The sequence below is a fragment of the Vicugna pacos genome, chromosome 5 (assembly GCF_048564905.1).
Source record: "Vicugna pacos chromosome 5, VicPac4, whole genome shotgun sequence".
In the NCBI taxonomy this organism is placed as follows: Eukaryota; Metazoa; Chordata; class Mammalia; order Artiodactyla; family Camelidae; genus Vicugna; species Vicugna pacos.
In genome coordinates this window covers 53182492-53201218 of record NC_132991.1, presented here as the reverse complement: position 1 = coordinate 53201218, position 18727 = coordinate 53182492, and the positions used below count along the sequence as shown (strand labels likewise).

The window sequence follows — 18727 nt, the reverse complement described above, 5'->3', positions numbered from 1 at the left end:
TGGTCATTATAATGTTTTCCATATGTTCGTACAAATCTCCCTCCTCTCACCCTCATTAGATATTATATTTAGTAGTTTGTGTGTCTCTTTTGCTACATATGACCTTTTTCAGGACAGCCACAATGATGTATCCCAAACCCTAGGAATTGAAACTGTATTTACATACTGCAGGGCTAAAGCACCAAACAAGCTGAAATGCAGAGATGCAGTTATAAATTCAAGAAAGATAAAAACACAGTTAATGGAGGTGTTTGGTTGTCTAGTGTTGTTGGCACACTTGAAACTGTACGTGTTGCTTGTTTTTGTCAACAATCAAGACCCTTACATTCCTCACTAGCCTGATATATCCTGAGTTTTTGCTGAAATACCGATCAAAATATTGGGTAGAAAAAAGGGATTTATTTTAAAAAGAGGAGGGAAGATAAAACTATATGTAATTCAAAACATTTTCCCACAAAAACAAATTTACTAATAAATGAGTGAAGTTATTTATAATAATCATGTCTATATGAAACAAGGTAAAAAGTACAAATAAAAATTACTATTTGAAAATGAAAAAGTTTTTATCATTTTTTTCCTTCTTACCATGATGAATTTCAAATTCTTTGGTTCCTTGTCCTTTGAATACTGCTAGACACGGCTGAAAAACATAGAGATTACTACAGACGTCTGGTGCAGAGGCACAGTCAAACTTGCCAACCTAAAGTGGAAAGAGAAGGTTCAATCTGCTGAAAACAAAATCTTATGCATTCAATTAAATATTCATAAAGATAATCCAAAATTGACACTGCTCTAATAACACACCTTCTAAACGTTAAGTTAATGGACCATGAAAATAAGAGACAGAAATCATTAGTTTACATTTAACACTGAAACTAAATTAAGTTAAAAAAAAAAAAAAGCCTCCTAGAGATTTCAAAATCCTGAGAGGAAATTTCCAAGAAAATATTAAGTGCTTTAAGAAACCAACCCTTCTAAAAATGTAGAGGGTATTACATAATCTTGGGGTGGGCGAGAAAAAGAACTTCTTAAGACCCTAGAAGCAGAAATAATAAAGAAAAAGGTTGACATTTTTATTCAGTATGGAAAAAAACCTAGCAGGCAAATGATAAACCAAGAAAAAATATTTGCAGCATTTAAGACAGAGGATCCATTAAGAAATAAAAAGATAAACATCCCATCAGGAGAAAGGAAATGGGCCAGAGACATACACAGAAAATAAAGTAGAAAGCAAATAAATGAAAATGAGTATTACTAACATATCACTTCTGGCCTATCAGAACAGTGCTAATTATAATGAGTGATAATACCAGGGTTGGCATGGGTGTAGTGAAATGGTCACTCACATGCTGTCAGTAAGAACATAAACTGATACACACTTTCTGGAAGACTCTGGTAATGATGATAAAAAACTTCTAAGAAAATATGTAATCTTGGTTCAAAAATTCCTCATACTGTAATTTTGCAGTATATATTTTTGATATAAAAATGGAAACAACTTAAAAGTCATCGGTAAGAGAGGATTTGTTAACCAATGACAGGATAACCATACAGAGAAATGCTGCTTAGTCTTTAGGATGATGACTGATACATACATACACATTTCCATACACACATATACTATACTGGTATATGATAAAATTTTACCACTGAATGGAAAATTTTACAAGAGAATACAGTAAATCCACTTTGATTAAAAAGTATATATATAAATTTACATGTGTGTATCTATTATAATGGCCATTACAATATGCATATATGTGCACACACATACACCCACATACCATACGGCAGTTAAAAAGTTTAAAAGGTTATACAGTAAATTATTAGTAGATTTATTAACAGTGATGAAAATATGGGTAATTCATTTCTGTGCTCATTTATATATCCTAATTCAAAATGAGCATTAATTACTTACATAATGAAGTAAGACTTTAAGAAAGGGAAAGCTACCCTAATTCTATATTATACATTGCAGTAAAACTGTGTAATACAGATTTACCACACACCAACTACTCAAGAGAAATGAAGGTTAAATATTAACTTTTAATAGAGAAAAAAAAAAAAAACAAACAAACCAAAAAACCCACAACAGAAGAGCAAAAGCATTTAGGGGTTTCTCAACCTAGAATTTCAAATAAGCATTTTTGTTACTTAAAACATAATTTTATGTATTAAATTAAGAAAGCACACAAGCATAAAGCTAGGCAGAATATATTTTTCTTACTTGTATATGTTCATTTTTAAGTAGAGTTTTTAGTTTCTTCAACTCGGGATCGTTTGAATTTTCATTTTTTCCAAAATGAAAAAATAAGAGCCACCGATGATGAGCCAGACGATCCTTAAAAGTGATTTTTAAAAAGAAGTGATAAAAAAAGAGAAATGTCAGAGATGGGAAATCCTGAGTTCTGATCTTTGTTTCTTTGAGTTAATTTTAACTATCCTACCCATTACTTCAAAATACTGTCTAAAATTCAGACCCAGCCATATTCTTCTTTTGTAGTTTATCTGAATAATGCTATACACATCAATTATATAATATTACAGAAAGAAAAGTCACTAAATTATAAAATTTAAAGTGGGATACTGTGCCAAGAAAATATATGGTTTTTAACTACAGCTAAACAGCTGAAAGGTGAAGAAGTCAAGATTTTTCAGATTTAATGAAAATTCTGGGAACAACAAGAGGAATAAAATAACTGATTCTACTATAAACTATTCTGAAAGTTGCTTAATTCTCAGTAAACAATACAAATAGTCCCGTAAGCGAGAACAAAGCTCCAGGTCAGATCCAAAGTTGCGCTTAGTGATCAAAATCTTGCCTTTTCTGGTGCTCTTCCTGAAGCCTTGCTTCAGAATTAGTTAGGTTTTCTAAAACCACAGATCCATCCTGAAGTCGAAACCCCAGCAACCCTAGCATAGCAGTTTAACCTAGATCAACTGACATATATATAATCCTCTGAAACTGCTACTCTCTTTGAAATGAATAAAAATGCTCATTTTAAAATGTTAAATAAAATGTTAGGATATGAAAAGTTACCAACATTTATTACTATTATTAATAAAAATATTACCTCTAGTGTGTTTGCTGAAAGTAGTTCAAAGTCTGGAAGATTCTGCATTATTTCCAAATATATTTCTCTAGCATCCAATGAATTAAGAAACTAGAGTAAGAGAATCATATTGTAATCTTTTAAATCAACATCCATTTATTTTAGTATTTTTTTCAGTTTCCTCAGAACTTTTAAGAAAACAAATCACAGAAGTTAGTTTTCAAGCTAATTATTCAAATAATTACCTTCAAAAAATAGTATATCATATTTACTTTGGCAATTATCAAAAAGTTGTATAACTGGGTGGTTTGTTAAAAATAGTGATGTGAAATGAATTCCATTATTAGGTGTTTCATTACTGGAATTTTCTATTAACTGTGCTGTGTATTCTATGATAATCTCACAATAACCTGGAGTGCCCTATGGCTTATGAGGAAAAGCTGTATTATGTTCAGTTTAATTTTAATGTTAACCATATTTTACAGAATGCCACAGCTTTACAAATTCTTTAAAAATTGTTAAAACACTAGAATATTTAATGATCCAAGATACTTTATACTCCAATCAATAACCAATAGGAACTGAGATAAGAACAAATTATTACTGGAAAACTGGAACAGACCTTATTTATTACAGAGGTTTTCAGAAACAATGTCCAAACACTAAACTACCTAAGAATTTTAGAGAGTAAAATGTACTGATAAAGATATATTTTAAATATATTTTAGATCTAGGTCTCTTATTTAAAACACAAACCCCTGAAATAGGCACATTTCAATTCTAACAAATCTCCTTTATTTCTAACTATATTTTATCCTCAGCATATTTGTCTCATGAAAGTTTCTCTACTGGTCTAATTCTCAATGAAGCAGCTTCTATTATAAAGAGCTCAGAAATAGTTACATCAAAAAAAATGTATACAGGGGTTGATGAAACAGTTTATTGTGTATCTTTAATTATAAACTACCTAATAATTCAAATATTATTTAAAAGACCTAAAACTCCATTAAAAATGTGTAGGAACTACTACTCTATTCACAGCTTTTAATAGTGTTTGACAGGAGAATAATCATATGGATAGAAACAGTATGTATTTCATAAGAGAAAACTCAGTTTTTCTGCTTAAAAAAAATCTATATACACCACATCAACAAAAGAAAGGACAAAAAAAATCACATGATCACCTCAATGGATACAGAAAAAGCATCTGATAAAATTCAATATCCATTCATGATAAAAACTCTTACCAAAGTGGAACATATCTCAATATGATAAAAGCTATTTATGACAAATCCATAGCCAACATAACACTCAATGGTGAAAAGATGAAAGCCTTCCGCTAAAATCTGGAACAAGACAAGAATGCCCACTCTCACCACTTCTATTCAACGTAATATTGCCACAGCAATCAGGCAAAAAAAAGAAATAAAAGGGATCCAAACTGGAAGAGAAGAGGTAAAAATGTCACTATATGCAGATGACGATACTATATATATAAAACCTAAAGACTCCACACAAAAACTACTAGAGCTGACAAACCAATTCAGCAAGGTAGCAGGACATAAGATCATCATAAAGTAATCTGTTGCACTTCTTTACACTAACAATGAAATATCAGAAAAGGAAAGTTAAAAAAAAATCCTTTTAAAAATTGCATCAAAAGAAATAAAATATTTAGGAATAAACCTGACCAAGGAGGTGAAAGACTTCTATGCAGAGACCTATAAAATACTGACTAAGGAAATTAAAGATGACTTAAAGAAATGGAAAGATATCCAAGATCTTGGATCTGAAGAATTAATACTGTTAAAATGGCCATACTACCCAAAGCAATCTACAGATATAATATGATCCCTATCAAATTACCCAGGACATTTTTCACAAAACTGGAACAAATAATCCTAAAATTTATATGGAATTTATAGGGAATCACAAGACTCTGAACTTCCAAAGCAATACTGAAGAAAAAGAACAAAGGTGGAGGAATAACCCTTCCAGACTTCAGATTAAATAGAGCTACAGTAATCAAAACAGTGTGGTACTGTCACAAAAACAGACATATGGATCAATGAAACAGAATAGAGAGCCCCAAAATAAACCCACAAACCAATGATCAATTAATCTTCCACAAGGGAAGCAAGAATATACAATGGAGAAGACAGTCTCTTCAACAAATGATGTTGGGAAAGCTGGACAGCTACATGTAAATCAGTGAAGTCAGAACACTCTCTCATACCATACACAAAAATAAATTCAAAATGGCTTGAAGACTTAAACATAAGACACCATAAACCTCCTAGAAGAGAAGACAGGCAAAAACATTCTCTGACATAAATCTTAGCAATGTTCTCCTAGAGTAGTCTACCAATGCAACAGAATAAAAGCATAATAAACAAATGCGACCCAATGAAACTTACACACTTTTTGCACAGCAAAGGAAATTATAAACAAAATGAAAAGACAACCTAAGAAATGGGAGAAAAATATCTACAAATGATGTGACTAACAAGGGCTTAAGTTCTAAAATATACAAACAGCTCATACAACTCAATAACAAAAAAACACAAGCAACTCAATTCAAAAATGGGCAGAGGACCTAAACAAACACTTCTCCAGTGAAGACATACAAATGGCCAACAGACACATGAAAAAATGCTCAATATCACTAATTATCAGAGAGATGAAAATCAAAACTAAAATGAGGTATCACCTCACACCAGTCAGAATGGCCATCATTAAAAAGTGCTCAAATGGTAAATGCTGGAGACTGCGGAGAAAAAGGAACCATCCTACACTGTTGGTGGGAATGCAAATTGGTGCAGCCACTATACAGAACAGTAAGGAGGTTCCTTAAAAAACTAAAAATAGACTTACCATATGATCCAGCAATCCCACTCCTGGGCATATATCCAGAGAGAACTCTAATTCAATAAGACATATGCACCCCAGTGTTTATAGCATCACTATTTACAATAGTCAAGACATAGAAGCAATCTGAATGTCCATCGACAGATGCCTGGATTAAGAAGTTGTGGTATATTTATACAACAGAACACTACTTAACCATAAAAAATTTTAAAAATGCCATTTGTAGCAACATTGATGGACCTGGAGATTGTCATACTAAGTGAAGTTAAGCCAGAAAGAGAAATACCACATGATATCACTTATATGTGGAATCTTAAAAAATGACACAAATGAACTTATTTACAAAACAGAAAGACTTTGAAACAAAGAAAACAAGCTTTTGGTTACCAGGGGGGGAAAGGGGATGGGGAGGGAGTTTGGGATTTGCAGATACTAACTACTATATATAAAATAGATAAACAAGGTGTTACTGTATAGCAGAGAAGTATGTTCAATACCTTATAATAGCTTATAATTAAAAAAGAATGTGAAAAAGAATATATATAGAATTCTATATATAGAATATATAGAAATATATAGAAAAGAATGTATAACTGAATCACTATGCTGTACATCAGAAATTAACACATTGTAAATCAACTATACTTCAATTAAAGAAAATCTATACCATAAATAATCTCAAAAATATATGAAATAATTAGTTACCAAAGGGCTTAAAAGGCCAAAACAGAAATCTTTCATGCCTCAGTACTACAGCTCATTCACTTTAGTCACGTTCATCAAGGATAACAATACTCCTATAAGTAGCTTATATAAATTCGTAAGTTATGAATTCACTAGAACTTTATTATAAGCCTGCTTGTCTTAGAGTAAAATTTGGTAGTTACATCTGTAAGTATCTTGTCTAGCCTCTGAATTTCACCTGCCAGACACATCTACTTCGCATAGTGTTTTACATTTTTAAAAACATGAATGCATTTAGGAGGGACAAGGACTATTTAATTCATCACTCTGTGTTACTACGTTTCTAATATCACTCATTTATGTTTCCTAAGATCATATCTGAGCTTGCTGTTTTATATCAAAAAGCCCAAAGATCTCATTAAAACACAAGATTGTAATACAGAAGGCAAGAGCCTACATTAAGTGTTGGCCAGGGTACAGGCAATCCTTATGAGCTAATGGCACAGTGTAAATAAACCCAGCTTTTGGACAGAGAATACAGACTTGTGGTTACCGAGGGGGGGGGGGGAGCGGGGTAGAGGGTGGGAAGGGATAGACTGGGATTTCAAAATTGTAGAATAGATAAACAAGATTACACTGTATAGCACAGGGAAATATACACAAAATGTTATGATAAATCACAGAGAAAAAAATGTGACAATGAGTGTGTATATGTCCATGAATGACTGAAAAATTGTGCTGAACACTGGAATTTGACACAACACTGTAAAATGATTATGAATCATAAAAAAATGTAAAAAAAAAATAAAATAAAATAAACCTAGCTTTTCTGCAGGGCAATCTGGCAATATGAATTGCATTTGAAACTGCTGCAGCCAATGCATTCTAAACAGATAATGGAAGAAGTGCACAAAGGTGAACCAGATAGTTCCTTACAACACTGCTTACAATCATGAAAAAGTAGAAACAACATATACATCAAGAGATGACTGATTAATCTAAGTATGTCACATTTAGTCAACCGAATACCATTCACACACACAATATAATGCACTAAGTAGGCACAATACATAGTACTCATTTGCCAGCTACTCCTCTAGGGATTTGGGATATATCAGTGGAAAGTCCAAACTTAAAATTTATTGCAGGAGAAAAATGATGAAAGCATAAATAAGTAAAGTATAATGTATGTTAGAAGGTGATGAGTGCTCTGGTTGCAGTGGAGGTGGATTATGGAAAGATCTTAAAGACAGACACAGATTTTCCTGATGAATAGGGTATAGATGATAAGGTATGAGAAAAAGAGAAGTCAAGAATGACTCCAAGGTATTTTGCTTAATGCTAAAAAAAATTTTCATCAACTGAGATTGGGAAAATCTCTGGGTAGAGCAGATTTATGAGGAAACGCTGTGAGTACTGCTACACACATCTACATTTGAGACATCAATTAACATCCCAGGGGAGACACCAAATAGGCTGTAAGACATGCAAGTCTGGAGTGGAGGGTCTGGGCCAAAGATGAAATTGGTAAGCCGTATGCATGAAGCCATAATTATATGCACATGTAAGCAGAGATCTGTAAGACTATATACCAAGATCTGATGATGCTTGCCCATGAATTTTGCATCTTTTTTTATACATTTATATACCACATATGACTTTCTGTAATGAGTATATGTAATCTTTATCAACATCAAAAAAAGAATTAAAGTACAGAAAAAAACTACAGGAAGTACTAGCATCTTTTATTCTTTTGGGGTCCCTAGGGGACCTACCTGGTATCCTAGTATTTGTCTCAGCTCCTTGACAACTGGCTTGACCTCAGATTCCTCATTCATAAAATTAGGGAGGTGAACTACACCAGTATATCTACCAATTGAGTTTATACTAGAATCTAACAGGGTGCTTTAAAAAGTCAGACACCAGATTCCAGCTAAACCTACTGAAGATCTATATTTTAATATTAAAATGTATACAAATAAATGGAAACTAATAAATACTCATTTAACCAGGATGTGGTCTATAACTTTGGGGTTTAAAAATGTAATGGTTTACGCTAGTTTAAAAATAATCCTTGTAGCTTACTTTATAAACTGAAGGATGTATCAAACACAATCCCAGAAAATAAATATTTGTTCTAAACAATTAAATGTTCCATAATCAGATGATATAAACTAGTTCAGTTTTTTGCTCATGGTTTACAAAATGATGTATCTGAATGTGTGTGTATTTATACATAAAGAAATTAAAATGATTCATACCAAAATACCACTTTTCTCTTTGTTATTTAAAGTGGCTCCAGGAGGAAAATAGGCAGTGGTACTTGTTGTAATATCCAAACTTTTACAAAGGTTGTCCTGGGTGGCACAGTCCATCCATCCTACATTAACAAGACCATCCTAAAATGGAAAAAAGCAAAAAATAAGTAGTGTTGTAAGTGGAATAAAAAGTTAAAGGGATTTATATTTAGCAAAAACAGAACTTCTCTATTGTAAACTTTTTAAAAGAATACTCCCAAAATGATGCAAATTTGAAAAACATGATTAATAAATCTGATCTAATAGATATAAAAATTATACTTAACATACATAGGAAACATTTTCAAGCATACACAGAATACTAATAATCTTCATAAGTGGCAAACTCCCAACCCATAAAGGGAGTGTCACTAGTGTTAAAATGTCAGCAACACAGAGACTACTCCTTGACCATATTAACGATGAGAGCTAAATAAATAAAGTAACAAAACAACAAAAAATAACGTTTGAGATTACAAAAATACTAATATATACCCCTCTGGCTAAAGAGGAGCTTATAATTAAATTATAGAATACTTAGAAGTGAATGATAACAAAAGCACCATGTTAAAATGCATTGAATACAGCTTAGAAAGAAGCTTATAGCTATAAACACATTTACTAGAAAACAAGGACGATTACAAATAAGTGAGTTAAGTGTTCAAGAAACCACCAAAGAAAATATGTGGAATCAGCTTTTAAATGTGTTTCTTAACATGATGCTATGTCTTACAAAATAATGGATGCTTACCAACATACCACTTAACCTGAGACGTGTCTGTGAAGTCAAACAATCTAGGGGGGAAAAAAAATTATGAGGTAATTTCAGCTTTATTAAGTCTATACTTTCAGTAGCCATTCCTCCAAACTACTAAATTTATTCTAAGGAAATTAGTTGGGCTGTGCTGGTAAATACTGAGACCTTTATTTACCAGGTAGACACAGAGGACAAAGTTTCATTCTTCTCCTTCCTCCTCCCCCTCCCCCCAGCTCCTGCTCCTCACTCTTTTATTTCTTGCCCTTAGCTTCTCAGGATTTCTAGCTAAAGAAAAAAGAAGGAATTTTCTCTCAAGCACTTCTTTAGGATCTTATTTCTCAAATTTCTCCTATCAATAATGGACCTATCTGATAAACAGATGTCTAGAATCCTTAAAATACAATACAATCTTAAAATAGCTTCTCCACTATTTTTATGAAAGTTCCATAAATATAAATGCTAGACAGATTTAGAAGAAAGTGAGACATAGCATCACAGAGCTTACAGAGATAGGTAAAATCAACCTACCTGTGGTAAAAGTAAAGTAATGTCAGAAAGTTTTAGAAGTTTTCTTTAAGTGTGGAATGGACAGAAATATGTGTATTAGGTCAAAATGAGACAAAAACCCTTCAGTGACAGTCTAAGTTTTAGGGTTATTAGGTGATTTTTGCTGCAAGGCAATACCTTACTTAAGATGGGTGAGTGGTTGATTTTTAGTTAGTTTAGCAAAGGAATATCTTTTCAACATAGCAGCATAAACAAATTGGGATTAAACATATAAAAATGAATTAATTAGGGTATTTTCTAACACTGGGACCAATTTTTAACCAATCTTATTGCTTGAATACAGTTTACAGTTTGTGTAGGGTATTAGACTTTCAACTTACTGAAGAAAATGGTTCTAAAATGGAAAGTCATCTTTAAATACATAGTTTTATGAGGCAGATGAATCATTTTTGATATGAGTAAGTATGAGGCAAAGTCAATAATTGCCAAAAATGATTATTTTGGGAGGGTTATATCTGTCAATGACTAGTTATTTTTTGCAAAGTGCCAAATACATTTGTGGATAGCTGACAGTATAATTTACCATTGGAATGATTAATCTGAAAAATCAGCCCATTGAACACAAACCACAAATGATACTTTAAAAAATAACATCAGAGAAGCGATAAACATGGTAGAGTAGAAGGATGCAGCGCTCATGTCCCCCAACAAACATATAAAGAACACCTCTACATGTAGAAAAATTTTCATGGAAAATTAACTGGAAAATGGCAGAATTCCTATACAACCAATGCTGCAAGAAAGATTCCCACACAATCGGGTAGTACGGAAAAAGGCATAGGGTCAGGACCCCGACCTGAGGGATCTGAAAGGAAGAGAAGGTCTGCATGGGTAGACAGACCCTCACTGTGGGGAGCGAGTGGGTTGAGCATGCCAGTCCTGGGGTTGATTGGGCATGCCAGTCCTGGGGTCCTGCAAGGAGACAAGACCCCTTGACTGCTGGGCGAACTGCTGGGATAGACAGAAGGGCTAGAGAAGCCTAGACTGTACTCAGGAGGAGTGCACACGTGCTGGTTACCAGTAATCAGCGCGGAGAGAGCTTTGTATTGGTAGCTGCTGCCTCACTGTATTCCCCAAGTAGGGTGAACACCCTGCCCTACTCACTCCACACCACTGCTCAGCACAAGACGTGGGCCAACCATGCCCTGGGAAAAGACTTGGTCTAGCTATACAGAAACAGTCTGGGGGTTCCTGGGATGTAATATGAATGAGGTGGTCACTGCCAGTACTCACTCGGGTGGCACCACAGGAGCACCCCGCAATTTTCCTCCCAGCAGAGTGAGTGCTCTGGCTCTGCCCACTCCATACAAAGCTTAGCTCTGGATCTGGGGCAGACAGGTCCTGAGAGAAGAAGGCCACTGAGGCAGCCCAGATCTCTGGTGACAGCACAGCCACCTCAAATCTAGCAGCCATAATGCCCCAACTCCTAGCCCCACCCACTCCACACCTCGCACTAGATCTGGGATGACACAACAGGGTAAGGGACGCAACCCTGGGCTGTTTCTGAGTGGAGCCACAGATGCCTAAACAGGCAGTGCATTGGTCCTCTGGAAGCACACGGACCTCACTTGCCAGCAATTACTTCCTTTGAGGGCAAGGCAGCACTGAAGGGGAATGGAGCCTGATCAAGCCTGACCCTTAGGTGTCTATTCCAATAATGGGGGAGCAGACCCTGCCCCTGACAAGGTAGCAACAGCCATGGACCAAAGAGGAAGTCCTGCCTCACACACAGCATAAGCTTTAGGTTCCTCCCCAAAACCAACCACACCCCCTATCAAGGTGATAATGACCAGCACACCTTGAGGAAAGATGTAGCTGATGTCCATATCAAAATCAGCCTTCACACCAAATATCACCAAATATGCTGTATACATGCAGTCTACACAGGGATGCTCCCACATAAAAACACCCCTTTAGGACTATAACAGACAACTGTTTCTACTAAATTCATAGAGACAGAGGAAGTTAAGTAAAATAAAAAGGCAGAGGAACTACTCCCAATTAAAAGATAAATAAAACTGACAAGCCAGGTTCATCATGAAGAGAGAGGAACCAAATAAACAAAGTGAGAAATGAAAGAGGAGAAATAAATAATACCAGAGAAATATGAAAAATCATAAGAGTACAATGAATAGTTATACGCCAACAAATTGGACAACCTAGAAGAAATGGACACGTTTTTAGAAACAACCTGCCATGGCTAAGTCAAGAAGAAACAATTTGAACAGACTAATCACTAGAAGTGAAATAAAACCTGTAATAAAAGAACTCCCTGCAAACAAAATTCCAGGACCGACAGCTTCACTGGAGAATTCTACCAAAAATAAAGTAGAACTTATACCTATCCTTCTCAAACTTATCCAAAAAACTTAAGGGGGAACATTCCCAAATTAATTCTACGAGGTCACCACTTCCCTGATAACAAAACTAGACAAGGACACCACAATAAAAAAAGAGGAAGTTGCAGGCCAATATCTTTCAGGAATATAGATGCAAATTTCAGCAAAATATTAACAAATTGAATCCAACAATAGATAAAAAGGATCATAAACTATGATAAAGGTGAACTCACTTCAGGATCACAGGGATAGTTCCACATATGCAAATCAATCCATGGGATACACCACATTAACAAAAGACAAAAGCCACATGATCACAGAATCATCTCAACAGATGCAGAAAAAGCATTAGACAAAATTCAACATCCATTCACAATAAAAACTCTCACCAAAGTGGGTGCAGAGGGAACATATCTCAACATAATGAATGTCATTTACAGCAAATCCACAACCAGCATAATACTCAATGGTGAAAAGCTGAAAGCCTTCCCTCTAAATTCAAGAACAAGGATGCCCATTCAGGCCACTTCTACTCAAAAAAGTACTAGAAGTACTAGACTCAGCAATCAGACAAGAAAAAGAAGTAAAAGTTCTCCAAATTGGAAGGGAAGAAGTAAAACTGTCACTCTTTGCATATAATCTATACAGAGCCCTAAAGTCTTCACCCAAAAAGTACTAGAACTCATGAAAGAATTCTGCAAGGTAGCAGGCTACAAGATTAATATACAGAAATCTGTTGTGTTTCTATACACTAAAAATGAGACATCAAAAAAAAAGTAAAAAAAAAAAAATCCTATTTAAAATCATGTCAATAAAATAAAATACTTAGGAATAAATATAACCAAGGAGGTAAAATACCTACATGCTGAAAACTATAAAATACTGGTAAAGGAAACTGAAGATGATTTAAAGAAATGCAAAGATATCTATCTCTTTCTCTTAGATGGGAAAAATTAACATTGTTAAAATGGGAGTATTACCCAAAGTAATCTACAGATTAAACACAATCCTTATCAAAATACCCATGACATTTTCCACAGAATTACAACAAATAATCCAAATTTATATAAAAACCCCAAAAAACACAAAACTGTCAAAGCTCTCCTGAGGAAAAACAACAAAGCTGGTCGTATAACTCTCCCAGACTTCAAACTATACTACAAAGCTTCAGTAATCAAAACAGCATGGTACTCGTACAAAAACAGACACAGATCAACGGAACAGAGAACACAAATAAACCCATACACCTATGGTCAATTAACCTACGACAAAGAAGGCAACAACTGAAAAAAAAAAAAAAAAAAAAAAAAAGGTCTCTTCAGTAAGTGGTGTAGGGAAAGCTGGACAGCAATATGTAAACCAATGAAATTAGAACACTCCCTTCACACCATATACAAAAATAGATTTTACAATGGTTTAAAAACTTAAATATAGACATGATACCATAAAACTCCTAGAGAGAACACAGGCAAAACATCCTCAGGCAAAAATCATGCAATATTTTCTCAGAACTGTCTCCCAAGGCAAAAGAAATAAAAGCAAAAATAAATATGGCCTAATCAAACTTAGTGTCTTATGCACAGCAAAGGAAACTCAACAAAACGAAAAGACAACCTGCAGAACAGGAGAAAATATTTGCAAATGATGAGACTGACAAGGGGTTAATATCCAAAATACATAAACAGCTCGTATGACCCAGTAACATAAAAAACCAAACAACTCAATCAAAAATGGATAGAAGACCTAAACAGACATCTCTCCTAAAAAGACATACAGATGGCCAACAGGCACAGAAACAGATGTTCAACAGTGCTAATTATTAGAGAAATGCAAATCAAGACAAAAATGAGGTATCACCTCACACTGGTCACATGGCCATCAAAAAGTCTGTAAGTAGTAAATGCTGGAGAGGGTGTGCTGAAAAGGGAACACTGTTGGTGGGCGTGTAAACTGGTGCAGCCACTATGCCACTATGGAAAACAGTATGGAGGTTCCTCAAAACCTAAAACTAGAGCTATCATATGATCCAGCAATTCCACTCCTGGGTATATATCTGGAAAAGATGAAAACTTTCATTTGAAAAGATGTATGTACCCCAATGTTCACAGCAGCACTATTTACAAAAGCCAAGATATAGAAACACCCCCAAATGCCCACCAACAGACAATGGGCTTAAGAAGATGTGGTACATATATATACATATACACAATGGAATATTACTCAGCCATAAAATATAATGCAATATTGACATTAGCAACAATGTGGGTGAACCCAGAGAATACTAAGTGAAGTAACTCAGAGAAAGACAAACATTAAATGATAACACTTATAGGTGGAATCTAATAAAATAATATGAATGTCTATACAAAACAGAAATGAACTCAGTGGCACATAAAACAAACTTATGGTTACCAAAGGGGAAAGGGAGGAAGGAAGGATGAATTAAGAGTATGGAATTAACAAATATAAACTACTATACAAAAAATAGGTAAGCAATAAGAATTTACTGTATAGCATAGAGAATTATACCCATATCTTTTAATAACCTATAATGGAATATAATCCACAAAAAACAAGAAAACAAACTGAATCACTATGCTGTATGCCTGAAACTATCAATATTGTAAATCAGCTATACTTTAAAAACATTGAACAATTTTATAACCTGTTACATGTAAAGTAATTTAAAAGGTAAATATTCATTAAATAAAAATTGTAACTCTGGGTATAAACTGTATTTGAAGTACTGAATAATCAATTATAGTAGCATACTTAAGACTGTCACCTAATCTAAGGGTACATAATTCCATTTATAAGATTAATAACTTCTGGGGATCTAATGTACAGTATACAGTGATTACAATGAACAATATTGTATTAAATACTTGAAAGTTGCTCAAAGAGTAAATCTTAAATGTCCTCACCACAAAAAAGAAATGGTAATTATGGGACAGGATGCAGGTGTTAGCTAATACTATGGTGGTAATCATTTTGGAACATATGAGTGTATCAAAATCAACACGTTTTATACCGTGAAGTTATACAATGTTCTATGTCAACCATATCTCAATAAAGCTAGAAAAAAAGATTAAAATTAAAATTAAAAATTAAATGTCATAGTCCCTTCATATAATAAAATAAAGAAAAATGTTACCTCCTCCTGTGGAACAAAAAGTGATCAGCCAGCCAACACCAGCAGCAAATGCAGTTTGTATGGAGTTAACAAAATTTCCTTAAGAGAATATAAAGCAAATTTCTGATCACTGAGTACTCATAATGAAAACTGTTTTCTAAATGGTTGTTCCCTTCTAATCTCATTTCCCCATCCACTCTGGTTTACAGCATTTTCTAAAAATCCTCTTGAGATGTCAAATTCCTTCACTATTTTTTTCATCACATAAAATCTAAATTCATTATTTCATTAAGAAAGAAAGAAACTCAAATTGGCAATTAAGGTCCCTTGTGACCTGAGCCTTGTTTACCCATTCAGCCAGCTATATTCGTCCCCATGCCACTCCACCCCTTACACATCTTTTTGTTAGATTCATGAAATATTGCCAGTTTCCCAAATACAGTGGCCTTTTAAGGATTCCTTTTTCACCTTCAAGACAGATTGGATCTGACCTCATTCAAGAACTTCCTAACTCTTCCTCTTTTCCCCACCTGAGTTCTTTCATAGCGTTCATGCTTTCCTAAACCTACCTCTATCATAATAGTTACTACCTTGCATTTTAATGGTTTACTAATGTCTTCCTTACTAAAACAATGGGGTCCCTGAAGGCAGGGATTATATACTTTATTAGTGCAGCTCTGGTATTTGACATAGTTTCAGAGACATAACTGATACTCAATGAATGATATGAGCATTTCTTTAGAGGTAACTACTATCATTTCATGGGTAGTACAGGGTAATAAAATAACCCATCTAAAGTAACTTGATGAATTAAAAGCCTAAGACTGGAAGTGTTTTTAAACTTCAAAATTAAACTGAATAGGCATGAATTTACTGCCTGATACAGTATACTTATGAACTCAATAAAACACTTAGTTTATTAAATATTTAGTTGAACTTTGAAAGTTGCCTTTTCACCTAGCCCCATCTCATAAAATCTTAATTGTTTTAGTTTCTGTATAAATGTAGTTTATTTATTAAAAGCCTACTATTACGTCGAGTTCAGAACAAACGATACAATTCCCTTTAAGAAAGCATGGAAAAGACATTTTAAAATTTCAGTATTATGACCAAAACATTAATACTGCCACTGAGAAACTTAAAATACCAATTCAAAGTATCCTTGAAAATTGAGCAAAGTATGAAAATAAAATTACCTGTCCATAATTCTGTCACTGTGCTTCTAACATGCTGCATGGCGAAATTCACTAAACTTTCCTTTGATCTGTCACCATGGTATTTCACTGCAGCCTATTTTTTTATTTACAAAAAGAGAAACATCCTTTACATTTTCTTTTCAAAACTCATACCAAATACCTTTAATTCTACCTCATTTTGAATAAGTAAGATCTGTCTATAAACAGTGTATTTCTAAATGATAAGCTGAGAATCTTGATTTTATAGATTACATGGCAGACATTTGAATAATACCGTTTATAATAGTTTGTTTTACCACTTAACGCTAGGGAAAAAAGGGAAATCAGAACTTTATAGTCAATGAGAGAAAATACCTGTAAATACTTTGTGAATTATAAAGTACCATATGCATATTGGTTACATTATATTAAGATGGAAATTGAAACTGGCAAACATTTAATTTTGAAATAGAACAAAGTCAAAGCAATGGCATCAAAGTATTCACAACACAATCAAAAATTTATTATGACTACAGCATAGTCAGATGGCACCTAAAATAAGACTTAAAAATCAAAATACTGTAAAATCCACACATATTCAGATTTTCTCTAGTATTTCGATGTTATAATTTCCACAAATTAAAAAAAAATGCCAATTTAAACTCTTACCATTCCAGCCCTAAAAATGAAGAGGCTGGGATAACTGTTGACTCCTTTCATCCGGCAAAGCATTCTATCATCGCCACAGTTAACTGCTCCAATTCGAAGTAATCCATCCACTTCTTTAGCAAAGTCTCTCCACTACGAGAAAAAAAAAAGTATTTCTCAGATAAGATCATTTATTTTTCCTTGAACATTCTTCAAGCTCTCCATTCTTGAAGGAGAGTATTTCTAGCACATAAAACCATAGACATGTGAAAAAATGATTATTTCTGATAGTTATAATTACATTAGTAGAAAAAATCCTAACAGTAAAAAAACAAAACACTCAAATAACAGAGCAACTGTAAATAATAAAACTTTAATAATCAGGATATAAAAAATACGTACTGTGGGAGCTAAGTCATGGCAGTGTGAACATCCTGGGGAGTAAAAGTTCACAAACCACAGCTCTCCAGAATTAACAGCAGCATCTACAAGCACATGAAACCAAAACAACTTAGAACTATTTACTAAAGGTTTGTGCATATTTTAGTTAAAAATTTTCATTGAGATCAGAATGAAACAAAAGTCATATATCTCTCACACTGCCTTTGTTATTTTCTGTACAATTTTTTCTGTAAGAGGAAAACACTATTTCAACTGTCAAACTAACAATACCTTTTTTATTAACTCTTCCAAGCCCTACCTGCGTAAGAAGCAGCCTTGAACTGCATGATCAAAGTCATCATGAAGCTGTAAAAAGAAAGAAGCTACACAAGGAAGCAATAGCCGAATCTCCTATGAGAATTTCAAAGAGAGAAATGAAGAGAAACAGTGAGAGAGACGGAGATCTAGTCTTTTCTTCCATCTGCAGCACAGGTTAAACATGTGGTCAATCAATTCTGACAGCTAATCCAGATTCTGACAGAGTGAAGTAAGAGACCTACACAACACCCACCGGAATAGGAAATGTGTAACGTTTGCCCTTAATAGACATTTACCTTGGTAAATTGTGTTATTTGAAGTATTAGATCAGGTTTTTAACAATTCAAAACATGAATACATATTTGCTAAAATAATAGATGTGAACACCACATAATGTCTACCCAACCATACATTATACATTATAACCTATAAGATGATCTGATACAAGTAAACAAAATTTATTCATTTAAAAATTTTGTCATTGTAAGGATGTGCTCTCAAATTCAA

At 33.8% G+C, this 18727-nt stretch overlaps 1 protein-coding gene across 2 annotated transcripts in view; it reads right to left on the bottom strand.

Annotated features, from left to right (window-relative positions):
* Positions 1 to 18727, bottom strand: part of DNAJC10 (DnaJ heat shock protein family (Hsp40) member C10) — a 206237-nt gene that overhangs the window by 16744 nt on the left and 170766 nt on the right. For both annotated transcript variants that reach the window (XM_072961264.1, XM_015244378.3), the window contains 9 exons: positions 17924 to 18006; positions 17543 to 17674; positions 16895 to 16988; positions 15720 to 15797; positions 9654 to 9697; positions 8867 to 9004; positions 3075 to 3164; positions 2228 to 2341; positions 586 to 700 (listed from right to left, as the gene is read on the bottom strand). In XM_072961264.1, the coding sequence (XP_072817365.1) occupies positions 586 to 700; positions 2228 to 2341; positions 3075 to 3164; positions 8867 to 9004; positions 9654 to 9697; positions 15720 to 15797; positions 16895 to 16988; positions 17543 to 17674; positions 17924 to 18006 (888 nt within the window). The remainder of the gene's footprint in view (positions 1 to 585; positions 701 to 2227; positions 2342 to 3074; positions 3165 to 8866; positions 9005 to 9653; positions 9698 to 15719; positions 15798 to 16894; positions 16989 to 17542; positions 17675 to 17923; positions 18007 to 18727) is intronic.